Here is a 16,987-nt window from a genome sequence, read left to right on the forward strand (position 1 = left end):
AGAGGGCATTAGATTCCATTACAGATGGTTGCAAGCCACCATGTGGTTGCTAGGAATTAAACTCAGGACCTCTAAAGAGCAGTCAGTGTTCCCAACCACTGAGCCATCTCTCTAGTCCCTAGAATCTTTTTTTTTTAATGCATTGGTGTTTTTGTTTTTTTGTTTGTTTTGTTTTTTTGAGACAGGGTTTCTCTTTATAGCCCTGGCTGTCCTGGAACTCACTTTGTAGACCAGGCTGGCCTTGAACTCAGAAATCTGCCTGCCTCTGCCTCCGGAGTGCTGGGATTAAAGGCATGCGCCACCACGCCCGACTCGCATTGGTGTTTTGTCTGTATGAGGGAATCAGCTCACCTGGCACTGGCACTGGAGTTACACACAAAGTTGTGAGCTAACATGGAGATGCTAGAAATGGAACCAGGGCCCTCCAGAAGAGCAGCCAGTTCTCTCTCTGTCTCTCTTTTGTTTTTTTGTTTGTTTGTTTGTTTTGTTTTGTTTTGAGACAGGGTTTTTCTGTGTAGCCCTGGCTGTCCTGGAACTCAGAAATCCACCTACCTCTGCCTCCCAAGTGCTGGGATTAAAGGCACGTGCCTCCACTGTCCTGCCAGACAGTTCTCTTAACAGTGTGGCTTTTTTACGGGATCTTGAGTTTTCAGGGCTAAGCAAAGTTGTTCTTTCTCCCTGTCCCCTACTCCACCTCCCCATCTACATCTAAGGATGTAAGGGTCTGAGAATCACTGAAAAAAGAATCCAGTCTTGAATATTATGTAAAAACAAAGAGTATTTGTTCTGCAGAAACAGCCAGCATGCAAGAGCAACCATCCAAGCAAAATGGCAGCCCTGAGGGAAGCTCACAGCCCCCTTTTAAAGCCAGTTAGGCAGGGCGGTGGTGACACACACCTTTAATCCCAGCACTTGGGAGGCAGAGGCAGGCAGATTTCTGAGTTCAAGGCCAGCCTGGTCTACAAAGTGAGTTCTAGGACAGCCAGGGCTATATGGAGAAACCCTGTCTCGAAAAAGCCAAAAAAAAAAAAAAAAAAAAAGCCAGTTAGAGTTTTTCCAGGTGTGGTTGGGTCACCTTAATCAAGATTGTTTAAGTTTATGGTATTGGCTATTTGTATACTTCTGATTGGTTTGTACCCCAAGGGAGAGAGGGTTATCTTATAGGGATTTCCCCCCCCATCTCTTGTAAGCCCCAGGCCAGATGTTGGGGTAGTTGCTGATTGGCTGCCCCCAGCAGTGTCCAGCCCAAGGGCACCTCTGTGAAGGTGACATGATCTTATCAGAACATTTCAGTTCTGTGGATCTGTGTATGATTTGGCATTCACAAGCAGGTTTGGTTTGGTTTATTTGTTTTTCCCTAGACAGGGTATCTTTCTGTACCCCTAGCTGTTCTAGAACTCACTTTGTAGAACAGGCTGGTCTCAAACTCACAGAGATATGTTTGCCTCTGTCTCCTGATTGCTGGGATTAAAGGTGTGTACTACCACAGCCTGGTGATGGGTTGGTTTTGGGTTTTTTTTGTTTGTTTGTTTAATATACTGAGTATTTTCTATATCTCCATTTGTTTAGACTATGAAAGTTGTGATAAAAATAATTTAAATCGGCTGTTCCACGGCTGATAATTGTGAAGCTTGTTTCCTTTTCTGGGATGCGCCTTACTTTACTTAAGTTAAAGGTCCTGGAAAGCCGGGCGTGGTGGCTCACGCCTTTAATCCCAGCACTCGGGAGGCTGAGGCAGGCGGATCTCTGAGTTCAAGGCCAGCCTGGTCTACATAGTGAGTTCCAGGACAGCCAGGGCTACACAGAGAAACTGTCTTGAAAAAAAGGAAAAAAAAAAAAAGTCCTGGGAAGCATTAGAGCCCCTCATCTAGGACCTCTGCCATCTCAGGTGCTTCCTCAAGGTAGGCAAGTGTCCCACTACTAGGTGACAGCCCAACCCTCATTTTCACAGGGACTTCACTAAGCTTTCCTTTATAGTTTAGGCTGTCCTCACATGTATGATCCTTCTGACTTGGGCCAGTTGTTCCAGCTCCAGCGGTTTCTTTCTTTCTTTTTTTAAATTTAGGCATATGAGTGCTCTATCTGCATGTATACCTGCATGCCAGCAGAAGGCATCAGATCACATTACAGATGGATGTGAGCCATCATAGGGTTGCTGGGATTTGAACTCAGGACCTCTGAAAGAACAGCCAGTGCTCTTAACAACTGAGCCATCTCTCCAGCCCCAGCCTTTCTGTTTTAGTCCCAAGCTGGTCTCATGTTATAGCCCAGGCTGTCTCAAACTCTCCTCCATCTAACTCTGCCTCCTAAAGGCTGAGATTATAAATGTGATTATCTTGTTCCCTGGTTCTAATGTTGCTCTGGAGTGAGCACAAGTAGGAGACTGGAAAAGCAAAGGAAGGAGTCACAGTCATAGGTGGCAGATGCAAGCTTAGCACAGGCCATGCTAAGGACAAGAGGAGATGGTGTCACAAGTCGGTGGTAGAGGTCTGCCTGCTGCCTGAGGCTGAGGCCATCTTGGCTCTGATAGAACAGAAACACCTTCAGAGCCCTGGCTGGCCATCCACAGGGAACCTACTTGCCCAACAGGATTAAGTGTGAGAACATGGTGAGATAGTTTCACTACATAGCATGGCAAGGTCTCCTATCCAAGATTCCAGAATGCAAGGGGACAGACAGTGTGACATTTGACAAACCTCTGCTGCACCAACTGTGAAATCATTTGCAATAAGCAGCAGCACTAAAGGCTTCAATGCAAAATGAGTAATAAAGTAAGTGGGACATAGTTCAGTCAGGTGACCCCAGTTGGATCCCCAGAAATCCCATAAACAGCAAAACAGACAAAGCCAGGCATGGTGGCTCATAACTGTGACCTCAGCACTGGGGAGAAATAGGAATTCCCGAGGGTTGCCCATCAGCTAGCCTAGCCTACATAGTCCCAGACCAGTGAGAGAGCCTGCCTCAAAACAAAACAAAAACAAAGTAGGTCAGGGCTGGTGAGACGCCTCAGTAGTTAAGAGCACTGGCTGTTCTTCTAGAGGACCTGGATTTGATTCCCAGTACACATAGGGCAACTTACAACACCATCTGTAACTCTAGTTCCACATCTGTAACTCTAGTTCCAAAAGATACTTCACCCTCTTCTGACCTCTCGACATCAGATATGCAGGTAGTACAAAGACATGCATGCTGGCAAAATAGACGTAAAACTGTAAAAGTGGAAAACAAGGTAGATAAACTAAACAGTGCTTAAGCTCTCTCTCTCTCTCTCTCTCTCTCTCTCTCTCTCTCTCTCTCTCTCTCTCCTATCTCATGTACAAGATTGGTTTTAGACAGGAATGGCATTATATGCCTGTAATCTCAGTACTCCAGTACTCAGGAAGCTGAGGCAGGAGTGTAGATTCAAAGTCATCCTGGGTTATATAGTAAGAGCCTGTATAAAAGGGAAAAAAACAAAAACAAAAAAACAACCCCAAACAAGAAAACAGGCACACAGGCCAGGTTCAGTGGCCAAAAACACTTGTTGCTCTTGCAGAGAACTCAGTTCAGCACACACACATGGCTGCTCACAACAGTTTGTAACTACAGTTTTGAGACAGGGTCTCTCGTGTTGCCCTGACTATCCTGGAACTCACTATGTAGATCAGGCTGGCCCTGACTGAACTCACAAAGACCAATCTGCTTCTACTTCCCAAGTGCTGGGATTAAAGGCATGTGCCACCACATCTGGCTTAGAAATTAACAATCATAGACAAATAACAAATAAACTCCCCTGGATGATCTGGAGTCCTCATACCCAGTTCTACCCTTAAAGTCATCACTACCTTCCAGTAGCATAGCAGCTGACCCCACCCCCTTCCCTCCCCCTCCCCCTCGCCGAGCTGCAGTACAACAGTGTCTACTAAGAACCTTCCAGGTCTAACCAGAGCAAGGCTTTCCAAGGTTTTCTTTCCTGCCCTGTGTAAAGATGCCAATGTTCTCTTTTGAGATTTAATTTTGATGCAAATGGGTGTTTTGCCTGTATGCGTACACGATGTACCTACCATGTGTGTGCCCATTACCTGGGAAGGCCAGAAGAAGGCATCAGATCCTTTGGCACTGCAGTTACAAATGATTATTAGGCACTATGTTGGTGCTGGGAATCAAATCCAGGTTCCCCGGAAGAGCAGTTAATGCTTTTAACTGTTGAGCCAAGTCTCTAGCCCCAGGCACCAATATTTTAAAAACAAACTAAAAGTGTTTCAATAGAGAACAAGGAGTAACAGCATGAGAAGAATATCACTTAAAAATGTCAGCTCTCAGCGATTCACCACGGCAGACACAGCTGCCTCTGCAGCCTCCCAGTGCAATGCAATGCCTAAGGTGCTTATGTGTGTTTTCCCCCACCCCCACCCCTGCTTATGTGGTTGTTTGTTTGTTTGTTTTCTCAAGACAGGGTTTCTCTATATAGCCCTGGCTGTCCTGGAACTCACTTTGTAGACCAGGCTGGCCTCGAACTCAGAAATCTGCCTGCCTGCCTCTGCCTCCCGAGTGCTGGGCTTAAAGGCTTGCGCCACCATGCCCAGTTTCGCTCTGTGTTTGAAGTGCAAGGCAGAGGATGCATGGGTGGGAGTACTGGGTGAGGTAGCAAATGTCCCAACAGGCAGGGTAGCCTCTGCACCCGCAGAACAGATGAGTTGGAGGTGGCTGTGTGTCCCGCATGTCCAGAGCCCTCTTCAGGAATCCCTGAATCAGGCAGGCACCAGCTGGACTTGAAAGAGGCAGTCTCTACCGACAGTGGTCAAAAGGGAGACCAGGAAGAGTGGTCTGAACAAGGCTAAGTGTTCATTTCAGATGCCTTCATCCTGTTGGAGTTGTCCAGAATTGGATGGGGTGTGTTATGCAGGCAGAGCTACTACTCTGAGCAGGGTGGTTACCAAGAGATTGGAAAGAAAAAGCCACCAGCTCAAAGAACGCCTGGGGAGGAGCAGGTCAAGGAGCTTGCCTGCAAGCCTCAGCGGCCCTAGGGTGTAAAGGCGGGTCCCAGGATGATATAACCCCAAATGAGCCTTGTTCTTTGCAGCCTCAGTCACAGTTCCCATGTGCTGAACACACCAGGGCAGAATGGGCTCAGGGAGCTATGGAATCCAGGGGACTAGAGGAGGAACCCAACCTTAGCTTCTCCTGCATTTCATGGGTCAAGGGGCCCTCCTTGCTGGCACAGGTTCTGAGGAACAAAGCCTTCTGTCCCAGTGCACTGTGAGTGGCAGCCCAGGCCTTGGGTGGGTGGGGAACAGACACAATTATCATTGTGAAGCTCCTAAATGTTCATCTGGGTTCAGGCTCCCACAGAGGCCAGGGAGGGAGCACCTGGGATGGGGAGGGGTCTGGTTGGAGCTGAAGGCACCTATAGCCCATAATGATCAGGGCATGAAGAACCCCAGACTTCCTCCCTGTTCCCTGGAAAGCCTACATGATCACTCTGTGGCCCACGAGTACCCAAGCAGGAAGTCTTTACTGCTCCCAGGTCCATGCAGGTGAGGACAGCAGCCCAGCCTTTATATTGTAACGGTTTATTTCAAACTCAGTCTCCACTCCGGCCCAAGGTCCCCGCCGCCACTGGCCAGGTGAGGGCAATGTTTCCTTAGAGCCCACTGCAGTTTTCCGGAAAGCTGCTCACTGTCACCACACCAAGGGGCAAGCTGGGGCCAGATGCACTAAAGAGGGGCTGCACAGCAGGTCTTCCTGCAGGCAGTGAGCGATTGCCACTCACCGGGCAGTTCTACTCTACCTGTGTTATTGCATTTATACGCTGTTAAACTCAAGGGGGGGGGTGTTGGGTGCAGGCAGGAAGGACAGTATTGGGGAATATTGGGCAGGCAGAACTGTAGTGTGGCTCCTTCGTGCTTCCTGCCTCCCTGCCAGGCTTTCAGAACCACCCCCTCCCCGGAACAATTGGCTGCTCTGGGCAGGAAGTAAGGTGGTCCTAGCCTCCGGTGCTCTCCTGGGGCATACACTGACAGAGGGAAGAGGTGGGAACCCCATCCCAAACTCAGCTGTTAACTTTGCCTTTTCCATCCAACCAGGACAGGGACAATGGGTAGAGGTAGCTCTGCAGATTTGAATCCCACCCACCCTTAGGTCAGTCCCCCGGCATCAGGCCCAGACAGACTGCTCCTGGCTGCTCAAAAGACAAGTGAGAGGAGTAAGACAGCCATGCCCTTTAATGTCCCCACAGGGCTAGCGCACTCCATCACTTATCTTTCAGAGACCACACCCAGCATCTCTCCCCTTTGCCCCACGCTAGTGCTTCCTGCAAACTGCAGAGCTGGGCTCCTGCCCCAGAACTTGGGAGAGGGTGTGCTGGGGTGAGTGGAGGTGGGCTCACTGTCTATTTCTTTCCTGCTGCACGGATGTATGTAGCATACATATACGTGTGAGTGTGTGTGTGTGTTGTGTGTGTGTTGTTAGGTGTATATGTATAGATAAATATCTAGGACCTTGCATGCACTATATATTCAGGTCTGTACAGAAAGTGGCTCTGTGCCCCGACCTGGACACCAGGTATCATTTTTTCCGGGCTAGAAAGGCCACACCAAGAATTAGAGCTATGGTGGCCACGGCCACACCCCCAGCTACCAGCAAAGGGGTCAAGTTCTCACAAGGCCAGGGACCTCGGCCTCCAGTGTTGGACTCGTCCTCCTCTGCCCCATCCCCAGGACCCTTGGGCTCTGAGGTTGCATCAGGACTGCTGGGGGCTGCCGGCACTGTGGGAGCTGGCTTCAGGTTGCTGTGGTTGTTGAGAAGTACAGGATCTGCCTTGGCTGGTGTCTTCTTCGTAGCGGCTGGCCCAGGGGCTGCTGCTTGCTCCTGCTTCTCTGCTTGGGTGTCCTTCTTCACAGGCTTGGTCAAGGGAGCTTTCCCATCCGCAGCTGGAGTGGCCTTGGCCTCAGCTGTGGCCTGAGGCACCTTGGTATCTGGCTTGGGGCTGCTGGCTGACTTTCCTCGGGATTCCATGATGGTTTTTTGCTGGCAGCTGGTTTGGGGCTTGTGTGACTGGCAGGTGGCTAGACCACAGTGGCTCAGGACAGCTCACCTCTGGGCATTATATGGGTCTGGAGGGAGACACAAGTGAGATGGTGACAAGGGACAGCACACCTTCTGTATAGCTTATCTGCCTCTGCCCCATAGAGATAACATCCCCAATTCCCTGAATTCTCTAGGAGCTCCAACTGAGGAACATCCTTTGGGCCCAATCCCTCCTTTCCCAAGGCCTGGCCTCTATCAGCTAATGATAATTCTTGGAGAAGCCCCATCAACTCTTGAGACCAGAGGCCTCAGTTTCCTAACCTATAATCTAGTCTTGCTTCACACGCACTGTGTCTATCCTACAGTGGGGGTAGGGAGGCTCTGTTGTAGAAATATGATCTAACCCTGCAAACTGAAAGAGAGAGTATTTGCTCAAAGGAGACAGGCAGGAATCATGGTGAGCGCTGACAGAGCTAAGTGCTGCACGCTATCTTGGGAGCTTGTAGCTGTTTTACAGAATGGGACGCTGTGGTGCCTTGGTCTCAGTTTGAGGAGCATCTAAGAGGAAGGGAAGGACAGGGAAGGAGCCCAGTCTGGGTTCTCAGACTCTGTCAGAGGGAGAGTGGATCCAGGTCACTAGGAAGTGATAAAATGGAGACAGAGAAGCCATTAGGGAAGTTGCTAGCCAGTGCTTCTTCTGGTCAGCCATCTGCCCCACCCAGCTTAGATCCAGTGCCCTTTCCCCAGTACAGGCCACAGCTTTATCCAACTCAAGGGCAAGAGTTCCTCGCTGGGATCAAGGCTGTGCTACAGGAGCAAAGAGGGTCCCTGACAGCATTGCCTGGGGGTACTGCAGAGTAAAGACCTCACCTTGAGTCTCTGCATCCTAGCTGGGGAGACTGGGGCCCGGCCACCCTGCTGCACAGAGGCTTCTGTCTGGAAGACCTAGGGCCACCTGTCTACCTCCCACCCTGGGAGGACAAATGGCCTCTGTGCAGAAGCTCAAGCTCCAAGCCCCCCACCAGGCACAGCGGATACACTGAAGGTCATTTGAAGGTCACACCGTGATGTAGATAACCAGTGCAGAAACCCAGGTACTGCCCACCTCCCAGGAAGCTCCTCCACGCTACATTTCTGGAAAGGCCTTAGCCATTGAACATCAAGTTTACACAGAGCAGTTAACTGCCCTGGGTTATTTTCTGCTTAACTTACATCCTATTCTTCCAACTGCCTCCTCTGCCTCCCCAGGGCTGCTAAGCCCAGGGGAGTAAGGAGCTCACGCCACAACCCCAGTGACCTTCAAGGCCAATGCACTACTGCTTGGCCACAAGACCCGGCGCCCCCAATTCCACCCTACCTCCCCGTCCTGGCACGCCCTCGGAAGGGCCTGTAGCCTTACGTCTTCTTTGGGCCCTCCAGCTTCTCGCTGCGCATTCGCTTCACGGGATGACAGCGGGCGGTGGCTGCGGATACCGAGGAGTGCTCAGGAGTTTCCCACAATGCACCACTCCGGGCGCAAGACAGGAGGACCAGAGGCAAGGGGCGGGGACAGCTGCGTAAGCAGGGCCACGCCTGCTACACCCTGGGAACCCGGAGGTAGAGGTGAAGTGGGATGTGCCTATGCCTAGCTTCAATTCTCACATCTAAGGAGACTCAACCGGAAGGCGGAGCAAGGTTGCCTGACTGTATCCTGTATCCAATCCAGACTGTGAATTCGGAGTCTGCAAGGGTGGAGACCAGGGTAGTGCTGGTCTGCACAGAAAGCCTGGCTACTGTCGCAGGCTGTTCTCTCCCCACCGTCCCATCCAAGCACAGACTCTTAAAGCAAGCATCTATTTAGAATATTTATTTATTTTTTACATGACAAGACACAAAAAGTTACAACTTCTTAAAACTCTTCAAAAGAAAAAAATATAATTCTGTAAGCAGCAGCAGCAGCTTTCAAGGTACAGACGTAAGAGGAGGGGTGGCTCCCAGGAGCAACGGTGAACTAGGGGCAGCCCAGACTGGAGCCCCAGGTAGTGTCACTGGGAAGGGGCCTCCATGGAGGGGGTTGGGCTTGAGGGACACAGCACCAGCACTTCAGTCAATCACCAAACACAATCACATGGCCGGGGCAGGGAAGGGCTGCTTTGATTCTGAACAGAGGATCCAGGGCTGTAGGGGTGGGGCTTTCCAAACATGGACAGAGGCCCAGAGAGCTGGGAGGCCCAGACGCTAAACTGGCCTTCATGCCTGACCTTCAAGCCCCCACTCCACCTCCCAAAAGCAATCTCTGTCCAGGAGTAGGGCTCTATCAGAAGAGTCACCAAGCTGGAGAACTAAATTATTGGACGGGGTCAGCAGAAGAGTCCTGAGGCACAAACAGCACACAAGCACAGGGTGGCTGACTCCACGGGAAAAGGCAGCTGTACCCTTATGGGTCCCCATCCCTAAGCAGCCTGGCCAGCTGACTGCTGGGGGTGGGGGAGCAACTGCCCACCGCAGGCACACAAAGACCTCAAGCAACCTGGGTCCCACATGGTGGGGGTCCAAAGGCTCAGCGGGAAGTGGATGTGTGGGGTGCCTGGGATGACACCTGATTACGGCAACATACCCAGCCTAGGAATCCTAGCTTGACATGAGGCTAAGACCCTCCAGGCCTCCTGTAAGGCTGGCTGGGGAGGCAGAGTGGGGTCCTGGATGAGGTGGGAAGAGCAGCAGGGGCAAAGACTGATGGACGGAGGACAGGAGAGCCACATGGGCACGGAAAATTCAATAAATAATTCTGGGTGTGTGTGGGTCCCCTATGTAGACCAGGAGAGCCTCAGAGACCAGAGCCAGTGGACTACAGGGTAGGGTCTGCCTGCCCAAACCAGGCCTGGGGGCCCCAGCCCAGAGACCAGCTCTGTCTCATGGGGTGTTCAGGCCAGGTGGGACTGGGTTGAGGTACAAGGATGGGACAGAACTGGCTTGAGGAATGTACAGATTTCTGCATTTTCTACATAAATAAGACCTTGATCCCAATTTGTTGTCCCTTCAGGACCACACAGGGGCTTATGTGTGCATCACCCATGTGGACCCTGCACCCTCCCCTTGCCTTCCCATCTTAATGAGGAGGACCGGGGAGAGACCACTCCTCCTCAGGCTTGTGCTGGTCACCCTGTTCTGGCCCCTGCCCATAGGCTGGAGAGAAGCAGCCATGGGCTCAGGCCTGGGGTTCTTGCAGCAGCCCCAGCAGGGACTCGGCAATGCCCAGAAAGTAGACCACCTGGGCGATGCCAAACAGCGGGGCAATGACCAGCGCACGGCAGTATGCGCCTTTCAGGAAGGCTGAGGGACCTTCATGTCTCCAGATCTTCCTGAAAGGGAGGAAAAGGTCAGAAATGGTGCCCGACCAGCCCCATCCCAGCCCCGTCCCAGCCCTGTCCCAGCTCATGGGACCTGGCCCACCTTGCACAGTCCAGAAACCCAGAGTAAGTGTCCTCATTAACACCTCTCTCAAGGGACTGGAGCCGAGTCTTCACCACTACAAGGGACATATGAGTCACCGTGGGGGCTCCTATCCCACCATCCACCGGTGGGGCCCACACCCAAGTACTGACCATCACAAGGGTTGACGGCCACAGCGGCTGCACTCCCAGCCACGCAGCCTGCTAGGAAGGACACATAGAAAGGCGACTTCTCCTCAGAGGATGGGCGGCCCAGCTGATTCAGGTTGGCAAACAGGGGGAAGTAGACAATGGAGAAGGGAACATCCCTGTGGGGAGGGAAGAGTGATGCTGGTGGGAGGGGAGGAACCAGCAGGCAGACCTCCTCCCCCCATACGCCCGTCTCTCCACCTGAGTAGCGTGGCCCCCAGTCCCTTGTAGAGGCCAGCAATGCCATGATTCCGCAGCAGGTCACGGGTCAGCTGGGTGGCCGTGGGCCGAGGAGGGGCTGGAGCCTCTACCGAGGGCTGGGCACCTCCCTGGGCTGAGAGCTGAGCCTGGGCAGCCAGAATCTTCCTCTGAGCAGCTGGTGAGAAAGGATCTCTGGTCTCTTCCTCCTGGCTTGGGGAAGGGGCAGGGGACAGGGTCTAGCTGTTGTCCCCACCCAGGCTCTGTCCCCTCCCTGCACCTTACCAATGCGGCCTGCATCTTGCAACTGGATCTTCAGCATCTCCATGGGGGTGGTCACAATCACCTGGCAGGTGCCGGCCCCGCAGCCTGCCAGCATCTCCTTAGGCAAGGTCAGCTTCTGTCTATAGAGCGGGGGCAGGACTATGATTGAGGTGATGAGAAACAACTCCCTACATGGGGCAGGGACAGTCTGATTCACTGGTGTAAAGGGGGATGGGAACTGTGGAGGTCCCACAGGGGCACAACCTCGGGCTCCAGACTCTCCAGCAACAGGCGTCCAGCCCAAAGGACAGATGGTCTCACACGTAAGGGCTCATAAAGAGAAATGGGGAAGAGAAGGGGCCAACCTTGCAGCCCCACAGTCCAGTCATGGGGTAACTGCTTCATGCCCCCAAATTCTGGCAGCAGATGGTGGCTAGGGGCCAACAGCTGCTGACTCAGCAGCTGCCTTGCACCTCCTCACGTGGGCAGCAGGCAAGCACCCGCCCCCACAAGGTCAGAGATGGTGCGCAAAGGGACCGAGGTAGAAGAGCCTCTGGGGTCTGTTTTCAGTCTAGGGGACTTCTGGGGCGTGATGGGTGGGGTTAGCAACACACCCTTCCTTAGGACCTGGGCCCCAGCAGCCAGCGTGGCCGAGCCTCTCACCCATCCTTAGAGAGCTGGTGTCTGAAGAAGTCATTAGCTGCCAACTTGATGGCCTTCTCCGGGGTGACCAGGGTCAGGTTTACTGCTGCTCCTGTGGGGCATCTGAGGGTCAGCTAAGGCTTGGGGGACACAGGTAGGTCGGGTGGGGACAGACTCGCTGGGTAGCTTGGGTTAGGGAAGCTTTGGGAGAGCACTTTGCTCCACACTGGCAAAGCCCTGCCTGGCACTCCTTGGCTGCAGCCTCCTGCCCTCTCACCCACATATGGGCTTGTTTTGTGCCAGGCAGGCGGGGGAACCAGGCGGGATGGGGTGGCGCTGTGTCCTCCCTCCCCAGCATTCCACCTCCATCTGTCTCTGGCTTTGGCAGAACAGGTCTCTCCTGAGAGGCAATGAGGAGCAAGCCTCCAAAGACTATGTGGGGGGGTCCTCCCTCCTGGGGACAGGTGCTCCCACTGGCAGGACTACAGTATGGGTCAGGGCTCAGAGAAGGCTGTGGATGGCTGATCAGAGCTGAGGGCTCAGGGCTACACAGCATCTGGGCAAATCCACCCTCAGGGATTGTTTCCTAAGCTGCTTTGTTTAATGCCCCTGGTCTCTAGGCACAGATGTGGTCCTGCCTGTCACAGAAAGTAGTGGAGGAGACCTAAGCCACTACAATAGAGAAAAAGAAACAACCTCTGTCCTGCTGTACCAGTAGAAGACAGCAGGGTGTTTCAGGTGAGGTTTGAGACCTGCCACCCTGCAGAAGAACTATCCCCCCAGACATCCAGTCCCCCCAGCATGAGGGGATGGCAGGTGCCCCCACTGTGCTCAGGTGCTACCAGTATCACACGTCTATACTTACAGACCAAGCCCAGACATGCATCCCTTGTCCCTGCTCCCAGCCAGACCCATCTGTCACCCATTCCCAGGCCTCACCCCTATACATGCCGAAGTAGCCCTCGGAGCGGATGGTCTTGATGAGGCAATCAGACCTGTAGTCAAGGGGACAGCAATAAGTGGTGGCCAGCTGGACCCTGGCCCCGAGTCAGGCAAGGGCAGCCAGTGTTGTCTCTACCCACTATGCTCATCCAAGGCTGACAGAGAAGCCAAAGACTCTGTCAGGGTCAGGGTAGGGTGGGGGAATCTTTCTCAGGTCTGCCCTGTGTTGTTCCCCCTTCATCAAATTCAGGGGTGCAGGAGCAGAGATAAAAGGTGGCAGCTGCACCCTCACCCCTCCTAGGCAGCTCTCACTCACATGCTGGCATACATGCGCTGGCCATTCTGCTGGTTCTGCAGCCGTGTCTTAGCCAGGTCGATGGGGAACACGCAGGTGACCCCGATTAGCCCAGCGATGCCACCATTGATGAGCTTGGCCGGCAGGCTGTGTGTGCAGGGTCAAGTGTCAGGATTAACATCCTCACCCACAGGACAGGGGGATAGGGAGGTCATGCTGGAGAGGGGGGGTGACCAAAAGCCAAGACCAAAAGCCCAGGGATTGGGGTCCCTCTGACCTGATCTGCTTATCAGCCATTTACACCAAGTGAAGCAGGAGTCAGGCCGGGTGATGTTGGTGGAGGCACTGATGGGGAGGGGCTGATGAGGACGATGTAGGTGGCTGGTGGTGGTGGCTGGCGGTGGGGGAGGGGATGTCCTCACCTTCAAAGCAATTTCAAGTCTTGTGCCACCTGAAAGAAAGAAGGACAGAATGAGTGGTAAAAGGGGCCTATCAGAAAAAGAAGCCCCTCTCCCCGCCCACCATCTCACAAGGGCGTGAAGTCCCTCACTCCCTAGACCCCATGCGTCAGGCTGCAGCCTTCAAGATACCCAGAGGATACACAGGGGGGTGGGTGGGGGAAGAAAGGGAGGCCACCCATCCCTGGGGCCACCTGGATTCACTTCAATGCCCTCCCCGTGGCGTCCTCCCAGGCAGCCAGGAACTCACGCTCACACGCAGATGCTCACGCACAGAAGGCAAGCTCCAGTTTTTAAAGGGCCAGATGCCTTTTAATGCAGTGGTACTTGGACCCTGGACTTGAGCTGTGATCACCAGTTCCCACCCTTGATCAAAGGCAGCTAGCTAGCATCTGCCGTTTTTTCAGTGGGATGGGTGGTAGTGGTTTCTCCTTTGTGGAGCTCCTGGGCGGAGCAGGCCCAGTTCCCTAACAGCTCACTGGGTCACGGAGCCCCTTCCCTTAGAGAAGCAAGATTCCCACCCACACCGAGCTGGTTGCCCATCTTCCTGTCAGCTTCCCAGGGATGTGTTTCACTCCCAAAAGACACAGGAGCCTAGGAATGAGGACTTGGGGAAGAGAAGACAAGAATAAATGGTGTAAGAGGGATGCTGGCCTCCTGAAGCATCTGTGGCTGGTATACCCCATAACTTTAGAGAGGGAGAAGGGGCAACAAGAGCCTGCCTTGGGAGAGGGGGGAGGCATGAGGGACACAATCATAAAAACCAGTCCTGGTCCTTCCCTGTGTCTCTTCCCGAGCCCTCAGAGGTCAGCTGTCACACACAGGCTATGTATCCTCAGTGCTGCCACATGGGGATCACATGGCTGCCTCACGCTAAAAAGCCCCCAGACGAGTTGTGACTCTGGATCTACTACCCGCCTCTTCCCCCACAGTCCACGGGGTTCCGCTCACCCTGAGTGCACCCCAGAGTGCGGACAACTGCTCCTCCACCTCCGCCGCTCCAACAACTACGCTCACCGAGGAGATAAAGAGGCTGGCCAGGGGGAGGAGACAAAAGCCTACGGGGATTGGCGGAGGGGCGGGGCGGGGCGGGCCTTGGGGGGAGGACTTTCTCTTTCATTTTGGGCTAAATGGTAATCTCTGCAGCTATGGGAAAAGGAGAGAAGGATAAGACAACTTCTGGGGTTCTGGGGCTGGACCCAGCCTGGATGCTAAAGAAGGAACAGACTAGCCCTGAGAACCAACCAGGTTGCCTACCCATAGGGACTCCAGCTCCGGGCCACTCAGTAGGTTTCTATCTGGAATAAGCACAGATCTGTCTACAGCCCTGGAGCCCCAGGGAATGGGATACCCTGTATGGACCCATCAGTGCTTTTGAGAAATGGGTCAACAACCAACCACTGTGCTGTGAGATCTGAGTGTACCTATCAGGGAACTTCAGGTTAGGGCACAAGAAAGTAGACCTGTCCTCTGGAAAGGACAAGGAAGGGATGCTTGACCCTCAAAGGCCACCACCACCAAGCACAGCAGGCCCTGCTCACCTTTTGGGACCAGAGAGCATGGAGGCGGTACTCCAGGTGCCCTCTGACCTCTGCATACGAGGGGTCTCAATGGAAGAGTGCCTGTCCCTCCTAGCCCTTGTGTGTGGCGCAGGCCTGACCTTTGAACTGTAGTCTGACTTCTTGCTCTCCACGCCATGCTCCAAGTGTAAACTAGATACAGCAGCTCTCCGCTACTCCATCTTTAGGAGAAGCCCCATCCTTCCTTATGCCTCTACCTTCAGTCTGCTGTCCCTGAGATGCTATCTCCTACATATCTGCGACCTGGGGACTTGGGTATTGTGTGTATCCTGGAAGTCAGACAGACAGTCTGAAGTCCATGGGGAAGAGCCAGGTAGGCACTGAGATCCCCAGGGCTTAGTCAGCCCTGTACCCTGAACTAAACAAAACAGGCGGGACACCAGAGAGAACAGTTGCTGAGCTGAGAGCAAAGGGGTTCTGCTGCCTGGAGCACCACACAAAGGGAACCGTCTGGTCTGTTTCCCGCCTCCCCCACCCAAAGAGTTTGGTTTTGATATAGGATTTTTTGAGACAAGATTGCTCTGGTTGAACTCACTGTGTAGAACATGTAGACCTCAAAGTCAGAGATCTGCCTGCCTCTGCCTCTTGAGTGCTGGGATTAAAGGCATGTGCCACCACCACTCCTGGCTTGTGTGTGTTGTGTGTGTGTTCTTTAATTCTCATCAGTTTGAGACACATGTCAGGGCTCCCTCGATGCTGTCTATGTTACCATAGAAACCTGATTGTCCAGTCAGGCCACTGAGGATCCAGAGCTTTCTGCCTTCTTCCCCTGTCAGGCCACAGGCCAACTGAGAAAAGCCCCGTTAGCATACAGAGGCTAACAGCTCCATACAGTTTCTTCCTCAATTTTCATGAATAAAGCTGCCTGTTTCCTACCTAAAAGAAATGCTGGTGACACTGGAGGCTCCCTCCTTTAATCCCAGCCCTCTGAGGCAGAGGCAGGTGGCTGTCTGTGAGTTCAAAGACAACTTGGTCTATAGAGAATTCCAGAACAACTAGCTCCACATAGAGAGACCCTGTCTGGAAGAAAGAAGGGGGGGGGGGGAAGAGAAGGGAGAGAGAGAGACTGGACTGGGGTTGAGCCTCACCACTTGAGTGCCCTTCCCCCAATCCAGTCTCCCTTGCCCCTTCCTCTTAGGGAGGTTAGCTTTGTCTTGCTAGCTAGGAGGACCACAAAGAGGTTTCCCACAGAAAGGTACTCCAGCTGTCCTACAAAGGAAAAGCAGTATGGGGCACATCCTCTGTTCCAGGCCAGATCATGCCCTTTACCCCAAGGTCCGGGCTCAGCTGGCCTCGTTATCTCCAGACAGACAACGCGGACTCTGACCATATACGTGCCCACGCAAGTCCAGTGGGCTCTCACGTGTGCAGCACCCCCCACCCCTGGCAGAAATAACTCCAGCCTCGGCTCTGGAGCGTCCACACTGCTGGGACACGTGTGCGCGGGGAGCGCGCCCGGCAGAGCCGGGACCGAGCACGGCCTTCCACACCCGGAGACAGCCGGTCGATGTACCCATTAGGTTCAGGCTCCGCCAAAGCCGCAGTGTCTGAGCAGATGTCACCTCTCCCAGCCACCAATGCCACCCTTTTTCCTCCCTGCAACCCAGCCAGATTTGAGTGGGCGCCACGGGAAATGACCGGCTAGCACTCACCACACTGCAGCCGCCGGGATCGCTTCCCCGCTGTGCCGCGCGCGGGGCCTGCACCTAGGCGGGGAGGCGCGTCTCTCGGAGGCGCGCCCGCTCCGCCCTAAGTTTTTGCTGCCTTCGGCTCCCCCTCCCGGCCGGCGTGGCCACTACCACAGCCTCAGGCCACCCTTGAGGGAGTGGGCTTTCTGGCGTATCCCTAGGCCCTCCTTGTTCCTATCTCAAAGCCCTGAAAGACTGAGAATAGGTAGGAGGGAAGCATGGGGATGGGACGGTCTGGGGAAGGTTTGGTCCCGGAGCTTTAGGAGAGATGCTCCTTAGACACCGCCCATAA

The 16,987-nt window shown here is 53.6% G+C and overlaps 2 protein-coding genes across 9 annotated transcripts; both read right to left on the minus strand.

The window, feature by feature from the left end:
* Positions 1-5,536: 5,536 nt before the first annotated feature.
* On the minus strand, positions 5,537-8,653 carry Cend1 (cell cycle exit and neuronal differentiation 1). Of its 2 annotated transcripts, none has more exons than NM_021316.5 (2): positions 8,408-8,653; positions 5,537-7,094 (listed from the first exon to the last, which is right to left on the minus strand). In NM_021316.5, exon 2 carries the CDS (start codon positions 6,994-6,996, stop codon positions 6,547-6,549), a length of 450 nt encoding a protein of 149 aa, NP_067291.1. In that variant the 5' UTR covers positions 6,997-7,094; positions 8,408-8,653; the 3' UTR covers positions 5,537-6,546. The 2 variants fall into 2 exon arrangements, with proteins under 2 accessions (NP_067291.1, NP_001347414.1); NM_001360485.1 differs by having other exon boundaries at positions 8,366-8,653.
* Positions 8,654-8,839: 186 nt separating this feature from the next.
* Positions 8,840-16,965, minus strand: Slc25a22 (solute carrier family 25 (mitochondrial carrier, glutamate), member 22). Of its 7 annotated transcripts, XM_030242948.1 has the most exons (11): positions 14,379-14,448; positions 13,678-14,034; positions 13,247-13,420; positions 12,991-13,116; positions 12,672-12,727; positions 11,754-11,844; positions 11,112-11,230; positions 10,830-11,004; positions 10,593-10,747; positions 10,441-10,516; positions 8,840-10,349 (listed from the first exon to the last, which is right to left on the minus strand). In XM_030242948.1, the coding sequence occupies exons 3-11, from the start codon at positions 13,264-13,266 to the stop codon at positions 10,196-10,198; spliced, it is 972 nt and encodes a 323-aa protein (XP_030098808.1). In that variant the 5' UTR covers positions 13,267-13,420; positions 13,678-14,034; positions 14,379-14,448; the 3' UTR covers positions 8,840-10,195. The 7 variants fall into 7 exon arrangements, with proteins under 7 accessions (XP_030098808.1, NP_080922.1, NP_001347653.1 ...); NM_026646.3 differs by lacking the exons at positions 13,678-14,034; positions 14,379-14,448 and adding an exon at positions 16,660-16,965; NM_001360724.1 differs by lacking the exons at positions 13,678-14,034; positions 14,379-14,448 and adding an exon at positions 16,660-16,965 and having other exon boundaries at positions 11,112-11,249.
* Positions 16,966-16,987: the final 22 nt, after the last annotated feature.

The sequence above is a fragment of the Mus musculus genome, chromosome 7 (assembly GCF_000001635.26).
Source record: "Mus musculus strain C57BL/6J chromosome 7, GRCm38.p6 C57BL/6J".
NCBI lineage: Eukaryota > Metazoa > Chordata > Mammalia > Rodentia > Muridae > Mus > Mus musculus.

Bases quoted from the DNA above. Each gene is read 5' to 3' on its own strand.
- Cend1 (NM_021316.5), bottom strand. From the start codon at position 6,996: ATGGAATCCCGAGGAAAGTCAGCCAGCAGCCCCAAGCCAGATACCAAG.
- Slc25a22 (NM_026646.3), bottom strand. From the start codon at position 13,266: ATGGCTGATAAGCAGATCAG. The intron at 12,728-12,990 runs GTGAGTGAGAGC...CCTTGACTACAG, and splicing joins CAGCGCATGTATGCCAGCAT to GTCTGATTGCCTCATCAAGA. The intron at 11,231-11,753 runs GTGAGAGGCTCG...CCCGCTCTATAG, and splicing joins CACCAGCTCTCTAAGGATGG to ACAGAAGCTGACCTTGCCTA.